We start from the raw sequence: 18,776 nt of genomic DNA on the forward strand, positions 1-18,776 counted from the left end.
TCACTAATTGAGCAAATTCAAAGTCATTAGTTTGAGGATAAGAGATTTTCCATCATTTGTGATCAAGTGTTGAGTAGTGATTCTAACAGGGCTATCATAGATTCTAAGGGTATTTTGAGATTTGATAGCCACATTTGAGTCTCGAGGGTTGATAACTTAATTCAGTCGATTATGCATGAGGCTCACAGCTCCAGATATTCTATTTACCCGGGTACAGCTAAGATTTATAGAGATTTGAGACAACATTATTGGTGAAGTAGTATAAATAAATATGTGGCATACTTTTTATCTCTTTGCCTATGTTGTCAATAAGTGAAGGCTGAGCATCAGATACTTGGTGGCTTGATTCAGAGGTCGCCCATTCCTAAGTAGAAATCGGTGCAGATTACCATGGACTTTGCTAGTGATTTTCCTCTTACTTCTCATGGTTCTGATAGTAGTTGGTTTATTATGGATCGATTAACAAAGTTGGCATATTTCATTCCTATTCAGATATCCTTTAGTGCCGAAAGGTTAGCCTGTATCTATAGCAGTGAGATAGTCCATTTGCATGGTGTGACTATATCTATTATTTTAGATCGAGGTTCGGTGTTAACTTTTAGCTATTGGAGATCTTTTTAGAAGGATTTAGGTGCTCATGTGAATCTTAGTATATCCTTACATCGTCAGACCGATTGGCAGTCGAAGCTAACTATTTAGGTTCTCGAGGATATACTTCAAGCCTGTGTTATGGATTTTGGAGCTCAATGGGAGAAACATTTAGATTTGGTAGAGTTTATATCTAATAATAGATACCATTAGAGTATTGAGATGGAGCCTTTTGAGGATTTGTATGGTAGGAGATGCCTTTCTCCTATTGGATAGTTTGAGACTTCTAAGATTATACCCCATGGTATTAACTTGCTTTAGGAGTCATTGGATAGAGTCAAGGTGATTTAGGATATATTGAGGGCAGCTCAGAGTAAGAAGAAGGCTTATGTATAGCGTAGACTTTGTGCCTTGAGATTTGGAGTTGGTGACCAGGTATTTCTTTGAGTATCGCACATAAAAGGAGTGATGAGGTTTGGGTGGAATGGAAAGCTTAGCCCCATATATATTGGACCCTCTGTGATTCTTCACACAGTTGGTGAGGTGGCTTATGAGTTAGCCTTAGCCCTAGACTTTTTTGTTGTTCATCTGGCTTTCTATATTTCTACGTTGCGGCAGTATATTTCTAACCCATCTCATGTGATTAGATAGGACTCGATTTAGTTGGATGACCAGTTGACCTTTGTGGACGAGCCTATGCTCATATTAGCTAGTAATGTCAGGTGGTTGTGCACAAAAGAGATTCTAGTAGTTAAGGTTCAGTGTGCACCTTCCAGTATAGGAGGCTATTTAGGAGATTGAGAGTGATATGCGGACCCAATATCCATAATTGTTTGAGGCTTCAGGTACATCCTAATCCTTTAATTTCACGGACGAAAATTCTTTTCATAGTGGATATTGCAATGACCCTCCAGGTCATTTTCTGTATTTACTCTGATTTTCACCATTTAGAGCTTTCCTATAGCTGTACAAAGTCATTTATGACTTGCTGGAACTGACAGTTCGATTATCGGATAGTTTATTTGGTTTTTAGAGTCAATTGCCTATTTTGATGCCTTCGTTGGTTCAAATGGGATACTGAGCAAAAGCATCAGCCAAATGACCTTGTATGTTAATTTGTACCATTCTAATAGCTTTAAAACATTGATTTTATGCTAGGTAGACCCTTGGTTTAGGTCCCCAAGTCTTCTAGACTCATTTTGGGTTATTGACTGAAAGTTAAGAAAAATGGCACATGGGCATGGGACCCACTTTTCATTGAAACAACCTCGAATGGATATTTTGACTAGCCATTGAGTCTGAAACATCAAAATTGATAGGATACATAGTCCATTTACATATACAAAATTTTGAATGAATCCTGAGGGATTGGCGGAAGCTTGGAAAAATTCCAAGACTCAGCTAGTGTTGGGGCGCTGCTTAAGCTTCCTTTTGGTCACTAATGCAACTGGCCCATCACTTATGTGACTAGTTTGTTCCAATGGAGGTTTGCTTAAGCAGAACACTTACTGAATAAGTGGCAAGGGATCGCTTAAGTGGTACCCATGTAGACACTAGATATTTCTTAAGCGGCCTAGTGTCCGTTAAAGCAGTACCCAAGCACCTGGGAAGGGTATAAAATCCCTACTTAGCCTGATTTTCCCCATTTTTCATCCACTCGCAAGAATATTGAACCCTAAAAGTTAGAAAACTTGGGGAAATCATTTGTGGTTGATTTTGGAGCTTTGGTAAAGTTAATGTCATGACCCAATTTACGAGTCATGATAGCACCTACCATCCAGTAGGTAAGCTATCCTAGAGCTATAAAAAATTGGCTAATTTGGTAGAAAATGGCCTATGAGGTCCCAATCAACATATTTAAGATATGTAGTAATTAACAAGATAATAAATATAATCCAAGAGATAAATAAAACATAGACAACCATCCCACAACCTAATAATGTCGGTACAAGAGCTGGGGGTTTAAAATTCAAAATCGAAGTTGCCGCTTCAGGATCAACGGGTCGAGCGACAGTTCATCGCTGGGGCTCCAGTGAGGTCATCTTCTTCTTCTAGGCGGCAGGTAGGGCAATGGTTCATCGCAGGGCCGACAGTCCGCCACCTGATCCGTCGCATGACTTCTAATGATTCTGCATTTTGTCTCTTGGCGATGGTTTAGGTCGATGTTTTATCGCAGAATCAATGGTCCATCACATGGACCATCGTAGGATGTCCAGTGTTACTGTCTTCTATTTTTGGGTAATGGTTCAGGCCGACGGTTTTTCGCGAGGTCGATGGTCCGTTGCCTAAGCCATCGCTGATCATTTTTCCTTTGTTTTGCCCAGTTTATCCAATTTATTCTTCATACTCAGTTCTTATCCTGACAAGACTAAAGTACACTGTTAAATACAATAATAGTTACTTGAAAATACACAATTATCCTAAGAAAAAGGCCTAAAATGTTTCGTCAAAAATTGGAACATCAGCACCCTCAACTTAAGGCCATTGCTTTTCCTCGAGCAACTCAACACCAAGATACATATATGAACAACATCATCAACAACAACAACAACAAACCTAGTTTATTCCCACATAGTGAGGTCTGGGGAGGGTAAGATGTACGCAGTCCATACCACTACCTCCGAAGAAGAAGCAAGGTTGTTTTCGATAGACCCCTGGATATATGAGCAACATCATGATGGGCATTTTACAGTAAAACCAACACAATAATATAATTATTCCATTTCCTATTCGATTATGCTATCTCAGCACACATGGATCAACTACTGGCATTAACTAATAATTACCATATTCACAGCCATAGATACCACATCCCGAAGAAATAAGTAGGACAGATAAAACTCAACATGCTCTCACAGTCAAAGAAGTCCACCTCACATTACACAATTAAATCGTGGATGAAACTAAGCCTCTCACTCTTAGAAATGAAGTTACAAACATAGTGCACACCCATAAACTTGCCCTTATCATCTAATGCTATCTTATGATTGACTCCCCAAGATCAAGTAGGACTTGCTAAGGGTTGTAATGAGGTTTTAGGATCAGTGAGGGTTGTTCATTTGGGTAAGTGACTTAAAGTACAAAACTTCACTCTCTTTACCCTTTTTTGTAGCTATCCACCAAAATTAAAGTTCTTTTCCCTCATTTGCAGTCTTTACTATCCATCTGCGCCCTTGTCATAACCCAAAAAAAATCCTTTTTTTTCTTTTTTTTTTAAATTTTTTTGTTAGTTGTTGAACAACAGCATCAGCCACCCTCAACTTACGTTGATGTAGATAGTTGAGGTGCATAATATCCATTTAGACATCTAACTAGAGCAGGGTCGGATGCTACCTCTCAAATCAATTTCAACTCAACCTTCTAAGCTGCCAACAATCCAACAGTAGCCACCCTCAACTTTGGAAATTTGCCTAAGTTAAAGTGCACAATGTCCGAAATTAGACCAGGACTAAAGCTAAGTGCTAACACCTTCTAGAGAGTGAATCAAACTTATTTGGATAGAATAAACACTAACACAACTCATCAAGGTTGACAAAGGAAACAAATTTTTTTTGGTGGGTCATTACTTTGGCTAAGTGAACTAACAAAACAAGGAGGCCAACTATCCTATGCTTATTGGATCAAAACACACGACAACATCTAATGAACTGGCATAGCATCCAGCTTCTTGTTGATTCGCTCCTCCATGTTTTCCATTCTTAGCTTGATGTTACTAAAAGGATGTACCACTTCTTCTATAATTCTTTCAACAAAGGGTTTAAAATTTCCCCCCATATAGATTATTGTTTTTCAAACCTTTTCTGTGCCCAGACTACCTTTGTGAAGTTCTCTTGGTTCAGCCTGTATTCTGAATATTGGGCCAGACTAATGCAGAATTTGCAGTCCCACCCATGGGCATCAAAGCTGAACCTGTAGAGGTTGTATGAGGTACGTATATTGCAAGAGGTAATGGCATACTTGAAAGACCCTCTGATGATTCAGGAATTGGTGCCGACTGAGTTTACTGAGCTGGAGGCATGTTGACTCACATATAGAACTTCGATTCATCCCTTGTCTTTTCAATATCTTGCCTATGCACTGCCTAAACCTCATTATTAAGTTTGCTAATCAAAGGAATATTTGCTTGCTTACACAACTCAGTGATAAGACATGGAAATGCAAGTGCAGTCGTGGTCTTGTGAGCTCAGAAGAAAAACTCATCAGCAATAGGTGACCCAAATCTACTGTTAATCCCTCGATCAATGCAGCGATGATTATAGCTCTAGTGATCTCGAAATAGTCATCACCTCTTGTTGGCATCAGCCTTAATCTCACAATTGCCCACCAAACTTGGTCCTAAAGCTCAGGGACGACTTCGATATCCATTCGCATGGGTTGTGTAACCACACAGGCTTTTCTTCGTCTATCAATACTCTGTCCAGCCACGACCTTTGTGTCTTTACTGTGAACAGTCAATGTTCCAATTCTGGGATTGCACCTGGTATCTGATATTTGGGCTCGAACAACAATCTATTCAATGTACGCTCTAAGATATCTATGTCGACTACACGAACAAGGACTGTATCCAGCTTTTCATATCAGCCGTTGACGCACCTGGGGGGTAGTTCTTCTCCATAAACACCAATTAATTGGTGAAAAACTAACATACCAAGTTGGGTTGATAGGATCTGAGTGGCTTGCTCATCCATGCCAACTCATATTCATTAAACTGGTGCTCAAGTTACCAATACTCGTGCAGTGTTGTTGTTATAATTTGATACCCCTCAAAAATAGGTCTCTTTGTATCCAACCTATGGGAGTCCTCTGTAGAAATACTCCCAAGCCCCTTCAACCTACCATCTGATACCCTTCTGTAGTTGTGGGTCCTTGCACCAAACCATGTTCGGGTCCTGTTCAGGAACCTCTTCTTGGGTGGGGTTAGATACTTCAACCCTTTCCTCAACTAGAATCGAACTTAAGTTGTTGCTGCTACTTCTTTCACCCTCCTATTCAGACAGAGAGGACGAAAAAATCACTTGACGATTTTGCCGGGTGTTGTGTGTTGGTGCATCCAAACCCAGTGATAGACCTTGCCTGGATCGTTGGCCTCTACCCCTACCTATGGTTGGTGGTAATTTGTTTACAATAATACCTGCAAGTGAAATATTTATCATTTTACGTACTCAAACCAGAAGACAGTAAAAATTCAGCGATGAATAGGGCAACTGTCCGTCAGACATACACTGGTCCGTCGACCCAAACCATCAGAGATATTCCAGTAACTCTATTTCTGATAAAGTGGCGATGATTTCAACTGATGGGTCATCGGGTATCCGATGGTCTGTCGCACTGACCTTCGCCTTCCATTTTCAACTTCAGGCCTCATTTTGACATTTTATCAAACATTTTGCACGCTCTTAATGTAAACATAATTCTCAGGGCATTTTCATCAATAATACATTACTAATTTTGCTTTTCTTGATTCATGGGCTACTCAGACTTCACCTAAGATAAAGTTTGTCAGATTTTATCTTAGTTCAGACCACCACAGAATAACTCAAAATTAAAAAAGATTGTTTCAACATTGAAGCCTTCACATGCTTTCGTGGTTCTTAGTGTTAAATAACATAGAGAGCAATGGAGAGATCATACCTTAGCATTGCAGCACTTGATCACTATCCTAACTTGCACTTTAAACATAGGACATAATATGACACCTTACTTTTGTGAGAAACTTTTGTTGCTTGTGATTGAAAGAACAAAGAGGAGAAGAAGTTAAGAATAGATAGGGGAAAGGAACAGGAGAAGTTTAAGAAGGTAATGGAAAGACTCAGATACGTTGAATGCAGGGACACTTAATAGTCTCAGGCACTTGAACCATTGGGGCACTATTTAACCACTTTAAATTATCTATATAAACCCGTTTGAATAGAATAAGAATGAAAACTCTGGCTATTTAAATTAATTTGACCCAACCCGACCCGCTGAAATAGGGTTTCATGCGACGGTTCCAGCGACGGTCCAGAGCATGTGCGACCATCTGTTGGTCAACCCATCATCCCTTTCTAGTGTACTTATCTGGAGATATACTGGTGATGATTAAGTTGACGATCCATTGAGCATGCGACGGTACGTTGGTCAACCCGTCGCTACTCTTCCAGTAACCTAGTTTCTGGACTTTGTAGCGATGATTACCACGATGGTCCATCGAGTCATCGATGGTCCATCGGGTTGTCCGTCAGTCACCCTAAACTTTCTCAGCTTTTATTTTCCTGCACTATCAGATCTGCACACTTACGCAAACCCTTCAGCTTGTACAAAACAATGAAATAACTTAAACTAATTCTTTACAAAGACACATCATGGGTTGCCTCCCACTAGCACATGATTTATCATCGTGGCACGACTCAGTTACCTCGATTACTCAGACTTCATTAAGATAGACATTATCAATACTCCTTATTAAGTCTGTTGGACTGATATACAGTTTCATACGCCACCTATTTACCTTGAAGACACTTATGTCTTCATTTTCAAGTTCCATTACTCCAGATAAGTAGACTTGACTCACTTTAAATGGTCTAGACCATTTGGATTTGAGCTTACCTGGAAACAGTTTTAGTCTGGAGTTGAATAAAAGAACCAAGTCACCTCTAGTACTTCTTCATTCTTTCCTTGTATAGATCCGTCGGATCATAAGCTCCAAGATGGAACTCTTCCATCTCATTCAGCTGCCCCAGTCTCATATAGGCTGCCTCATTCCAATTCAAGTTAAGCAATTTTAGTTCCCACAACACTTTATGCTCTAGATCAATCAACAAATGACACGCCTTTCCATAAACTAATTGGTATGGCGGCATGCCAATAGGTATGTTAAAATTCATTTGATATGCCCATAAGGCATCTTCCTGCTTCCTTGACCAATCCTTCCTGCTAGACTTTACAGTTTTGGCAAGGATAGCTTTGATTTCTCGATTAGAGATTTCTACCTGTCCACTAGTTTACGGGTGGTATGGTGTAGCTACTTTATGCTGCTTAATTCTATGTTTTTCCAAGGTAGCATTGAATATCTTGTAGCAAAAGTGTGATCCTACATTGCTGATGATGGTACGAGGTACCCCGAAGCGAGAGAAGATGTTTTTTCTCAAGAATGCAATAACTCTCTTCCCTTCATTATCTGCCAGAGCCACTACCTCAACCCATTTTGACACGTATTCAACGGCCACTAATATGTACTTTATCCCAACTGAACTCACGAAGGGCCCCATAAAATCAATGCCCCAAACATCAAATAATTTACCTCTAGTATTTTAGACATTGGAATCTCATGGTGCTTTGAGATAGACCCTTGCCTTTGACATTGGTCACACCTATTCACGAACTCGTAGGCATCTTTGAACAAAGAGGGCCAATAATAGCCACTCTGAAGCACTTTCATTGCAGTCCAATCACCTACATGGTGTCCTCCAACTGGGGAAGAATGACTTACTTCCAGTATACTTAACATATCTACTTCTGGGACGCACCGTCTAATAATACCATTTGCACATTGCAGAAAAAGATATGGCTCATCCCAGAATCAATGGGTCACATCATGGAGAAACATTTTCCTTTGATGAAAGAAAAGATTCTCTAGCATCACCTCGCTCACCATATAATTTGCGAAATCAGCATACCAAGGTATTTTCTCCATAACAGCAGCCAAGATTTCCTCATCTGGAAATGCATCATTGATCTTAAATTCATCTCTAACTGCTTGTTCACTTTCCAACCTGGACAGATGATTCGCAACTTGGTTTTCGCAACTCTTTCTATCTTTGACCTCAAAGTCAAATTCTTGAAGCAGTAGCACCCATCTGATCAACCTTGGTTTTGTATTTTTTTTTGCCATCAAATATCTCAAGGCTACGTGGTCAGTGTAGACCACAACCTTGGTTCATAGAAAATAAGCCCAAAATTTCTCTAACCTTGGTTCCTAGCAAATAAGCCCAAAATTTCTCTAAGGCATATACTACTGCAAGAAGTTCCTGCTCTATAACGGTGTAGTTCTTTTGAGCTTCATTTAGCGCTTTCCTGGCATAATAGATTGGATGGAACAATTTGTCTTTCTTTTGTCCCAACAAATATCCAAGGGAAACACCGCTTGCATCACACATGATCTCAAATGGTTTTGACCAATCCGGTGCAACAATAATAGGAGCATCAACCAACTTCCCTTTAAGGCATTCAAATACCTTCAAGCAATCATCATCAAATGCGAATTTGAATTTCTTCTCTAAAAGTTTGCAAAAGGGGTTTGCAATCTTTGAGAATTCCTTTATAAACCTCCTATAGAAGCCAACATGACCAAGTAAACTACGCACCCCCTTCACTGAAATCAGAGGTGGAAGCTTCTCTATAACCTCAAATTTAGTTCGATCAACTTCAATCCCCATTTGTTGAAATTTTGTGTCCGAGAACAATGCCCTCCTTCACCATGAAGTGGCATTTCTCCCAATTAAGCACAAGATTAAACTCCTCATACCGCTGCAAGGCCCTACTCAGATTTACTAAACATAGCTCAAACGAATCTCCTACATTAGAAAAATCATCCATAAACACGTCCAAGGTGTCTTCAACCATATCTGAGAAGATAGACATCATGCACCGTTGAAGGGTAGCGGGTGCATTACATAATCCAAATGGCATCCGCTTAAATGTGCAAAGTACCATATGGACAGGTGAATGTTATTTTCTCCAGATCCTTCGGGGCAATAGAAATCTGATTGTAACCAGAATAACCATCCAAGAAATAATACCAACCTCTTCCCACCAACTGATTAAGCATTTGATCCATGAAAAGTATTGGGAAGTATTCCTTCACTGTCTATAAGTTGAGTTTTTTTAATCCATACACACCCTTCATCAAGTAATAGGCCTGAGTGTAATCAAATCATTCTTCTCGTTAGCCACTACTGTCATGCCCCCTTTCTTGGGCACGCAATGAACAGGACTTACCCACTTACTATTTGAGATGGGGTATACCACCCCTGCATCTAGCCACTTAATGATTTCTTTCTTCACCACCTCATGCATAGGTAGGTTTAAATGATGTTGATGCTCAATAGTCGGGATATAATCCTCCTCTAGCTGGATTTTATATATGCATATACCAGGAGAAATACCAATAATATCTGCAATCGTCCAACCAGTAGCCCTTTTGTATCTCTTAAGAACAGAGATTAGGGATTCCACCTATTGCTCACCTAAGTCAACTAAAATAATGACAGGTAGTGTATTCCTGCTTCTTAGGAACACATACCTTAAATGTCCCAGCAACTCTTTCAGCTTCAAAGTAGGTGGCTCTTTAATAGACGGCTTGGCTGGTGGACTTGGATGATTTTTCGAGTCCAAATCTAGCTTCTTGGGTGAATAAGAATAAGACCCCATGCCTGTCAAGGTACACACTATCTCCTCATAATATTCAATACCGTCTTCATCAAAATTGATTAATACAGCAGATAAAATATCCACAGCAAATTTTTCCTCTATAGGTACTTTCTGCTCCTCCTCATAATAAACATCCACAATAGAAAATATGCTCAAATCATTCAGCTTGAATAGTAGCTCATTTACCTTCAGATCAATAAGTACACTCCTGGTTGTAAAAAAAGGTCTACCCAAGATTATGGGCACCTCGAAGTCCACCTCATAATCGAGAATGACAAAATTAGCTGGAAATATAAAACTGGACAACTTAACTAATACGTCATATAGAATACCCATGGGCCGCTTCACAGACCTGTCTGCCATAACTAATCTCATGTTCATGGGAGTAGGATCCCCTAAACCTAGTTTTTTATACACAGCAAGTGGCATCAAGTTTATATTGGCTCCTAAATAACATAGGGCTTTTACGAATTCAAAAGGCCCAATAGTGTATGGGATAGTAAATGCTCCTGGGTCTACCTTCTTCTACACCAACGACCTTATAGAAATAGCACTACAATGATAAAGATTGTCCACTATCTCATAAGTAACTATCCACTTCTTCGTAACAAGGTCTTTCATGAATTCTGCGTACCCAGGCATTTGCTCTAATGCCTCCACCAATGGCTAATTAATTGTCAACTGTGTAAGCATGGCCATAAACTTACCAAACTTTGTGTCATCGGCCTTTTTTCTCAACCAATGAGTAAATGAAAGAGGTGGTTTTTGGAGCATAGCAACCACCACTTCGGTCTTCTTTCCCTTGCTCTTCTCCAACTCATCACCCTACTGGTGGTTGGATGGTGTATTATCAATAACTTTATCCAGTTTCTCAGACTCCACTGGATAAATTTCTTCATGATCAATATCTTCTGTAGTCACAGCTTTGCCCACAGACGAGCTTGGTAATACCATACCACTCTATATGGTAATTGCCATACAGGAGCCATCATTTTGAGGATTCTGAACTGTATCACTTAGCAAAGTTCTGCTCTTCCTCTAATTTAATGTTGCTGAGAGTTGTCTCATTTGCTACTCCAACTATTTGATAGAAGTAGAGTGTGAGTTTACCAACTGACTCATGGAAGACAAATCACTCTTCATAGTAGTCACCCCAGAGTTGGTAGTCTCAACTCCCTTCAATAATTTCTCTATCATGTCCTCCATGGACATCTTGCCAGAGTTAGTTGTAGAATTATCTCTACTTTTAGGAGGTACATATAGTCCACTTCTATCATTTTTGCTCTTCCTGCTCCCTTGATCTCTATCTTTGTAACTAGCTTTGTTGTAATAGTTTCAACCTTGATTTCCTTGGCTATTGCCTCAAGAAACCCCTGATTATTTAGATAGTTCACATTTTCTTCCGAATCAGAATCAGCTCTTCCCTAGGATGCAACAGTTTTCACCTTCTTTATTTTTCCATACAATAGATGCTTAGTCATCAAATCTATCTGTGTTTTTAAATATGTCATATCCTAGTTACGTTCTTCCTCTTTCTTGCATTGGTCTGCAGTCATACTAACAGACACAGTAGGGCTTTCTACCACAAAATTCTTAGTATGCCAAGATCTACTCAGTTTGGTCATCCGATCAAGCATCACCGAGGCCTCTGGAAAAGTAAGGTCAACAAAAGACCCTCTTGCAGCATTATCTACGACTGGCTTTGTAATAGAGTTCAAATTTCGATAAAGAGTCTCCATAAAATAAATATCCATCATGTGATGGTTTGGGCATTTCATCAACTTCTTTTTAAACCTCCCTCAGGTCTCATGAATATGTGGTTAGAAATAAGTAGGGCATTGCATCAACTCATTCATCCTGATCCGTCGCATGACTTCCAGTGATTCTGCATTCTATCTCTTGGCGATGGTTTAGGCTGACATTTTGTCGTAGAGCTGATGGTCCATCGCCTAAACCATCATAACATGTCCAGTGTTATTGTCTTCTATTTTTGGGCAATGGTTCAGGCCGACGGTTTGTCGCAAGGTCGACGGTCCGTAGCCTAAGCCGTTGCTGATCATTTTTCCTTTGTTTTGCCCAGTTTATCCAAGTTATTCTTCATACTCAGTTCTTATCCTAAAAATACTAAAGTACACCATTAAATACAATAATAGTTACTGAAAAAAACACAATTATCCTAAGAAAAAGGCCTAAAATATTTCGTCATAAACCTGAACATCACACAGCACAAGCATCGAATCAGCGGTCGTAAATAGTACTTAGATCTACACCAAAAAGGTATAGTAGTATAGTACGAGTACCAAAACTATGGGTACTCAGTAGGAATCATCGACTGACTGAGCAAAATTATAATATAAATACTATAAAATGGGAGATAGAGTAAGCTAATTCAAAGTAAAAGGGAGAACCAAGAAATAAGCTCCGACACTGTTGTGCATGAATAAATCAATAACTCAAAAAGAGTAATTATTAAACAAGTATATCTACTAAATTGGCCCTCATAAGCCAACAAGTGAATAAAAGTAAATAACTAAACACAAACCCCCATGATCCTGGACAGTGCAATCAAGGAGAGTAAATAACTGAATAACCATAATCTACCAACCGTCTTGTCATGAACACAAGCCCATTCGTATCATAACACACCATAAATGACTCTTAATTGTTGGACTTGAATCGGTGCTTATATCATCAATATTATAGTCAATTGTCGGACTAAAAATTGGTGTTCATCTCATCCATATCATATTTAATTGTCGGACTTGAATCGATGTTGATATCAGTATAATTAAATTATTGAGTTTGCCATATTTAACATCAACTCCCAAATTCAAACCATCGTGACCGCTAAATATCTAAGTTCCTCAAATCCCATTGTAATCATTTCAAAAAGTATAACAAGTGCCTAACGGTCTACCAAAACTAGCTCAAGTCTTGACCTAAAGAAGGACGGAGGGGCCCACTTCTAATCCCCAAAGTCCATTATAAGGCAAAGTCTAATCTGGACTAGGATAAGGTATCTAAATCCACTTTTAGATGTTAACTAACCTTAATTATACCTAAGGAAGAATTTCTACCTACAGCATGAGCAACTAAGTCAATTACGCCTAAATTACGGTTTCAAAATAGGAAACAGTCTAACTAACACAAATATTTAATGATAATACCTCCAATACCTAAATCCCATCACAAATCTAGCATAATATCATAAGTATACTATGAAATAGCATAATCTATGAGAAGCGTAACCTAGACTACCAGGACGCCAAAAAAAGGCTTGAAGAATCCACTAAACCATTTATTTTCCCTTTTGAGAAGCTTTTGCAAGATGCCAAGCTATCAAAATCACAATCTACTCATCAAAATGAGAACAATGATACCCATATTGTACTATTGTGCTTCGGTTCCAAAAATCACGTAAAATCTCATGTGAGGCCTATTTACGAAATTGCACAGTCGAATCTAACACAAAGTCCCCCTATGATTAAGGAACATTTACCCTAAAAATAGGTGAATTTCGAGCTCTAATGGTGCTAAAATTGAGCCACCAATTAGGGATTTCAGGAGAAAAAGAAGGATTTAATCCTAAATTAGATGGAAGCTTACCACAAATTTGAAGAAGAAACGCGTAAATAATCTCCACCCAAGTTCCAAAATCACCCACAATATTTTCCCCCAAGCTTTCTCACTTTTTTAGGGTTCCAATATCTTGGTAATGGATAACGAATGGAGAAAAATAGGCTAAGTAGGGTATTTATACCCTTCCTAGTGAGCGGGTATCGCTTGAGCAAACTCCGGATCTCTTACACGATACTTCTTCTATGGCACCCATATCGCTTACGTGATTAGCCAATCATTTACGCAATATGTGGCTAGATGACCAGACATCCATACAGGACAAAAGTAACGCTTAGACAGTACTTGCTCTATTGCCAAGCCCATCACTTATGCGACATACTTTGTCGCTTAAGTGATACTTGATAGGATTTTCCAGATTGCTTAGGCGATCAAGGGCACTACTTAAGTGATGCACCAGCACCAAGTCTTTGCCAACCCCTTAGGATTCATCCTGAGTCCTGTATATGAAATAGACTATGGTACCGTATCAATTTCAATGTTTTGGGTTCAATGGTGCAATCAAAATTTCCATCCGATGTCGTTTCAAAGAAAAGTTGGTCCCATACCTACTTGCTATTTTTTGTAACTTCCAATCAATATCTTAAACTATTCTAAGAACATCGGGATCGGTACCAAAGGTCTACCTAGACTAAAATTTATGTTTCGAGGGCATTAGAACAATCACAATTGTCATACTAGGCCTGAAGTTTTCACTCGATAGCCAATTTGAACTATTAAAGGCTTCAAAAGGGGGATGTGACTCTAAAAATCAAATGGACTACTCAGTGATTAAATGATCAGTCCCAACAGGTCATAAATGCCTTGGGGTAGCATAGGAAAGCTCTAAATGATGAAAATAAGTGAAAACATATAAAATAGCCTAGAATATCATTACAATATCCACTACTAAAACAACATTCATCCCATAAAAGTAAAAGGTTAGGATGTACCTTAAGCCTTGAACAAGTGAGAATATTGGGTTTGAATATCGCTCTCGATCTCCCAAGTAGACTTCTCTACTATATGATGCCTTCACTGAATCTTAACTGTAGGAATATCGCTAGTGCGCAACCATCTGACGTCACTCGCCAAAATGAGATGCTCTTCCATGAAGGTTAACCACTCATCCAACTGAACGAAATCCCATCTAATCACATGAGATGGGTCAAAAATGTATCACCGCAACATAGAAACATGGAAAATGGATGGACAATAGCAAATCTAGGGTACGGCTAATGCATAAGCTACCTCACCAACTGTGTGAAGAATCTCAAAGTGTCCAATATATCTAGGGTTGATCTTTCCTTTTCTCCCTAACATCATTATATCCTTCATGAGTGATACTCGGAGGAATACCCGATTACCAACTCCAACTCTCAAAGCACAAAGTCTATGATCCACGTATACCTTCTGCCTACTCAGAGCTACCCTCAACCTATCCTGAATTACCCTGGCTCTGTCCAATGACTCTTGAAGCTAGTCAGTACCACAAGGTCTAACCTTGAAGGTCTCAAACCAACCAATTAATGTGAAACATCTCCTACCATATAAAGCCTCAAAAAGAACCATCACAATACTCAAATAGTAGTTATTATTGCATGCTAACTCTACCATGGCTAAGTATTGCTCCCACTGACCTCCAAAATCTATAACACAGGCTTCGAGCATATACTCGAGAACCTTAATACTCTGCTCTGACTGCCCGTCAATCTGTGGATGGAAGGTTGTACTAAGTACACCTGAGTACCTAACTCCTCCTGAAAAGCTCTCCAAATGATGGAAGTGAAAACTAAATCCCAGTCTGATATGATAGATATTGGGACACCATGTAAATGGACTATCTCATGAACATAGATATGAGCGAACCTCTCGGCGTTAAAAGACATCTAAATAGGAATAATATATGCCAATTTGGTCAACTGATCCACAATAACCCAAATAACATCAAAACTATGAGAGGTATGAGGCAAACCACTAATAAATTCCAAAGTAATTCACTCCCACCTCCACTCAGGAATAGGCAACCTCTGAATTAATCTAACGGGTCTCTGATGTTCAGCCTTTACCTACTGACAACATAGGCAATAAAAGCTACAAAGTCCACCATATATTTTTTCAAGCCACTCTACCAATAATGTTTTCTCAAGTATCTATACATCTTAGTTGAACCTTGTAAATAGAATATCTTGAGCTGTGAGCCTCATGCAAGATCGACTGAATCAATTTATCAACCCTCAAAATACAAATATGACTATCAAATCTCAAAACACCCTCAGATTATATGGTAGACCTCCTAGACTCACCACTCAAGGCCTAATCACGGATGCTGGAAAGTCTCTTATCCTCAAATTGATGATGTTGAATCTACTCAAACAGTGAAGACTCTCCTCTATACTAGAAAGAATCCTCATAGGGTCAAAAATATCAAGTCGCGCGATCAATTTTGATAAGGACTGAATATCCCATGCCAACAACCTTTGTGAAATAAAAACACAAGCCAAGCTACCCATACTCACTGCCTTTTGACTCAAGGAATCCGCTGCCATGTTTGCCTTCTTGAATGATACAAGATAGACATATCATAATCCTTAAGACAATATATCTATCTTTGCTACCTAGAATTAATTTCTCTCTGGTTCATAAGATGCTAGACTGGTATGATCCATGAAGATCTCACAATGCACACCATAAAGATAAAGCCTCCAAATCTTAGATGCAAAAACTACCGCTGCCAACTCGAAATCATGAGTGGTGTAGTTTCGCTCATACATCTTCAGCTACCTCAAAGCATAAGCAATAACACGATCCCGCTGCATAAACACACAACCTAAACCAACACCAAAAGCTTCACAATAAATAGTGAATCCCTCACCCTCAACGAGAAAATCCAAAATAGAAGCCAAAGTAAGAAACTCTTAAGCTTTCCAAAGCTCGCACTCACACTTCTTGTACCATCGAAAAGGAACCTCCTCTGAGTTAATTTGGTCATAGGTGCGGCAATAGTAGCAAAACTCTCCATGAAATTCCTATAGTAAATGGCCAAACAAATGAAGCTACAAACCTCAGTCGGAGGTGTAGGCCTAGCACAATCACTAATGGCCTCAATATTTGCTGGGTCTATCATAATCCTATCCATAGACACTATATGTCTAAGGAATGTCACCGAATCAAGCCAAAACTTATCTGGAGCACAATTCTCAAATGATGCGCATACTCCTCTCTACTCCTCAAATAAACAAGGATATCGTCGATGAAGACAAACATGAAGGAATCCAAAGATTCAGACATAAAATCCATAAACATGGCTAGGGTGTTAGTCAACCTAAAAGACATCTAGGAACTTATAATGACCATAATGGGTCCTAAAGGATATCTTTGGGATATCCTCAGCTCGAGTACTAAACTAATGGTAATCAGACCTCAAATCAATCTTAGAAAACATTGTTGCACCCTGAAACTGGTCAAAGAAATATTCAATGTGAGATATAGGATAACAGTTCTTCATCGTCACCTTATTAAGCTTTCTATAAATAGTAAACATATGCATGGAACCTTCTTTTTTATTCATGAACAATATAGGAGCTTCCCAGGAGACACACTTGTCTAATACAACCCTTACCAAGAAGATCCTAAAACTGAGCTTTTAGATCCTTAAGCTTAGCAAGAGCCATATAGTAAGGTTCCATAGAAATACTTCATGTGCTATATCAATAATAAACTCAATATTATGTACAGGAGGAATACCAGGTAGATAGATAGGGAAAACATCACGAAACTCTTGAATTACAAGAACAGAGTCAAGTGACAAACTCTCTACACTAACATCACAATTCTAAGCAATATAAGATTCGTAACCCCTCAAAATAAGACACTCAGCATAAATATAAGAAATTATACCGATCGACTCGTGACTAATCACTCTCTAACATACGACTGAGGTATATGAGGCATGACTAAGGTAATGGTCTTGGTGAAAGAGTTCATGACTGCATAATTATGGGATAACCAGTCCATTCCTAAAATCACATCAAAATCCACTATGTCCAATATAATAAGATCAGCATGAGTATCAAAACCTCTAACGGCCACAATATCTAACAAACCTAATCCACTACTAAGGAATCACCCACCGGGGTAGATACATATAATGGCACAGTTAATGAATCCCTAAATAACTCTAACTGCAGGGCATAATAAGCAGACACATAAGAATATATGGATTTCATATCAAATGAATCAAAGGTTGATGTGTGAGCAGATACTAACACATTTGAGGCTTTTAACTCTAAATAATGGGGAAGTCTTAAGCAACTTTTGGTTGTTTTTGATCATTTTCTTATGATATTATAGTTTTAGCAAGGATGGGAGAAAAATATAGAAAAAATGAATAAAATAAGTAAAATTTGGTACAAGTGAGCTGATATGAGTCTGACGGCATTTCTTGCAAGCCGTCAGAGATGTGGTAAGCTACTAGAATAAGGCGTCAGGAATAACAATGAAGAAGAGTTGCTGGATAAAGGTGACGACATTCTTAATATGTCTTCACAAATGTGGTAAGCCGTCAGAAGATGTCGTCAAGTGGGACAGAACATGGTGAAATAAGCTGAAAGTCTGACGACATTTGCTACACGCCGTCACTTCTCTGGTAAGCCGTCGGAGGACATTGTCAGAGTGAAAAAGAATAAGTTAAGAAGGCACGACTTTTGACGACATAGCTGAGATGCCATCAGAAGCCTGACAATCAACACCAATATGCTGTCACCTAATCTGAGCCTAGCTGTGATTTTGTTATTTTATTACCTTAATTAGGCTTTAGTATAAATAGCATCTTTTAGGGTTTCATTCACAACTTTGGAAGTAGCTTTTGACATCTTGTAACTTAGTAAAAGGGAGTTCACTTGTTTTTGACTCTCTTAACTTAGAATTCCATTTTCCATCCTTTGATTTAGTTGTGGGAAATTCTTATTGTACTTGAAGGAGAAACAACTTTGAATTTCACCTTTTGTAAGTTCACTTGCTTTAAGTTATAAATTTAATGTTTGTTATCTCTTTCTATCTTATGAGCAACTAAAACCCTAGTTTCTCTATATCATTGATTCGAAATATTGAAATCTAAGTTTTGAGTTCTAAAATAAGTTGAAACATTGAAATTTGTTTGATTG

At 38.8% G+C, this 18,776-nt stretch overlaps 1 protein-coding gene across 1 annotated transcript; it reads right to left on the reverse strand.

The window, feature by feature from the left end:
• Positions 1–7,220: 7,220 nt before the first annotated feature.
• Positions 7,221–10,359, reverse strand: LOC124898528. Its single transcript, XM_047412164.1, has 3 exons — positions 9,869–10,359; positions 8,535–8,640; positions 7,221–7,556 (listed from the first exon to the last, which is right to left on the reverse strand). The coding sequence occupies exons 1-3, from the start codon at positions 10,357–10,359 to the stop codon at positions 7,221–7,223; spliced, it is 933 nt and encodes a 310-aa protein (XP_047268120.1).
• Between the last annotated feature and the right edge of the window lie 8,417 nt (positions 10,360–18,776).

This window comes from Capsicum annuum, chromosome 5 (genome assembly GCF_002878395.1).
Source record: "Capsicum annuum cultivar UCD-10X-F1 chromosome 5, UCD10Xv1.1, whole genome shotgun sequence".
NCBI lineage: Eukaryota > Viridiplantae > Streptophyta > Magnoliopsida > Solanales > Solanaceae > Capsicum > Capsicum annuum.

Excerpts from the sequence above, each read along its gene's own strand:
- LOC124898528 (XM_047412164.1), bottom strand. The coding sequence starts at position 10,359 with ATGGCAGACAGGTCTGTGAAGCGGCCCATGGGTATTCTATATGACGTA. Across the intron at positions 8,641-9,868 it reads GAGTTGCTGGGACATTTAAG|GAAAGCGCTAAATGAAGCTC; the intron begins GTATGTGTTCCT and ends CTATTATGCCAG. Across the intron at positions 7,557-8,534 it reads CTTATTTGCTAGGAACCAAG|GTAGAAATCTCTAATCGAGA; the intron begins GTTAGAGAAATT and ends ACTAGTGGACAG.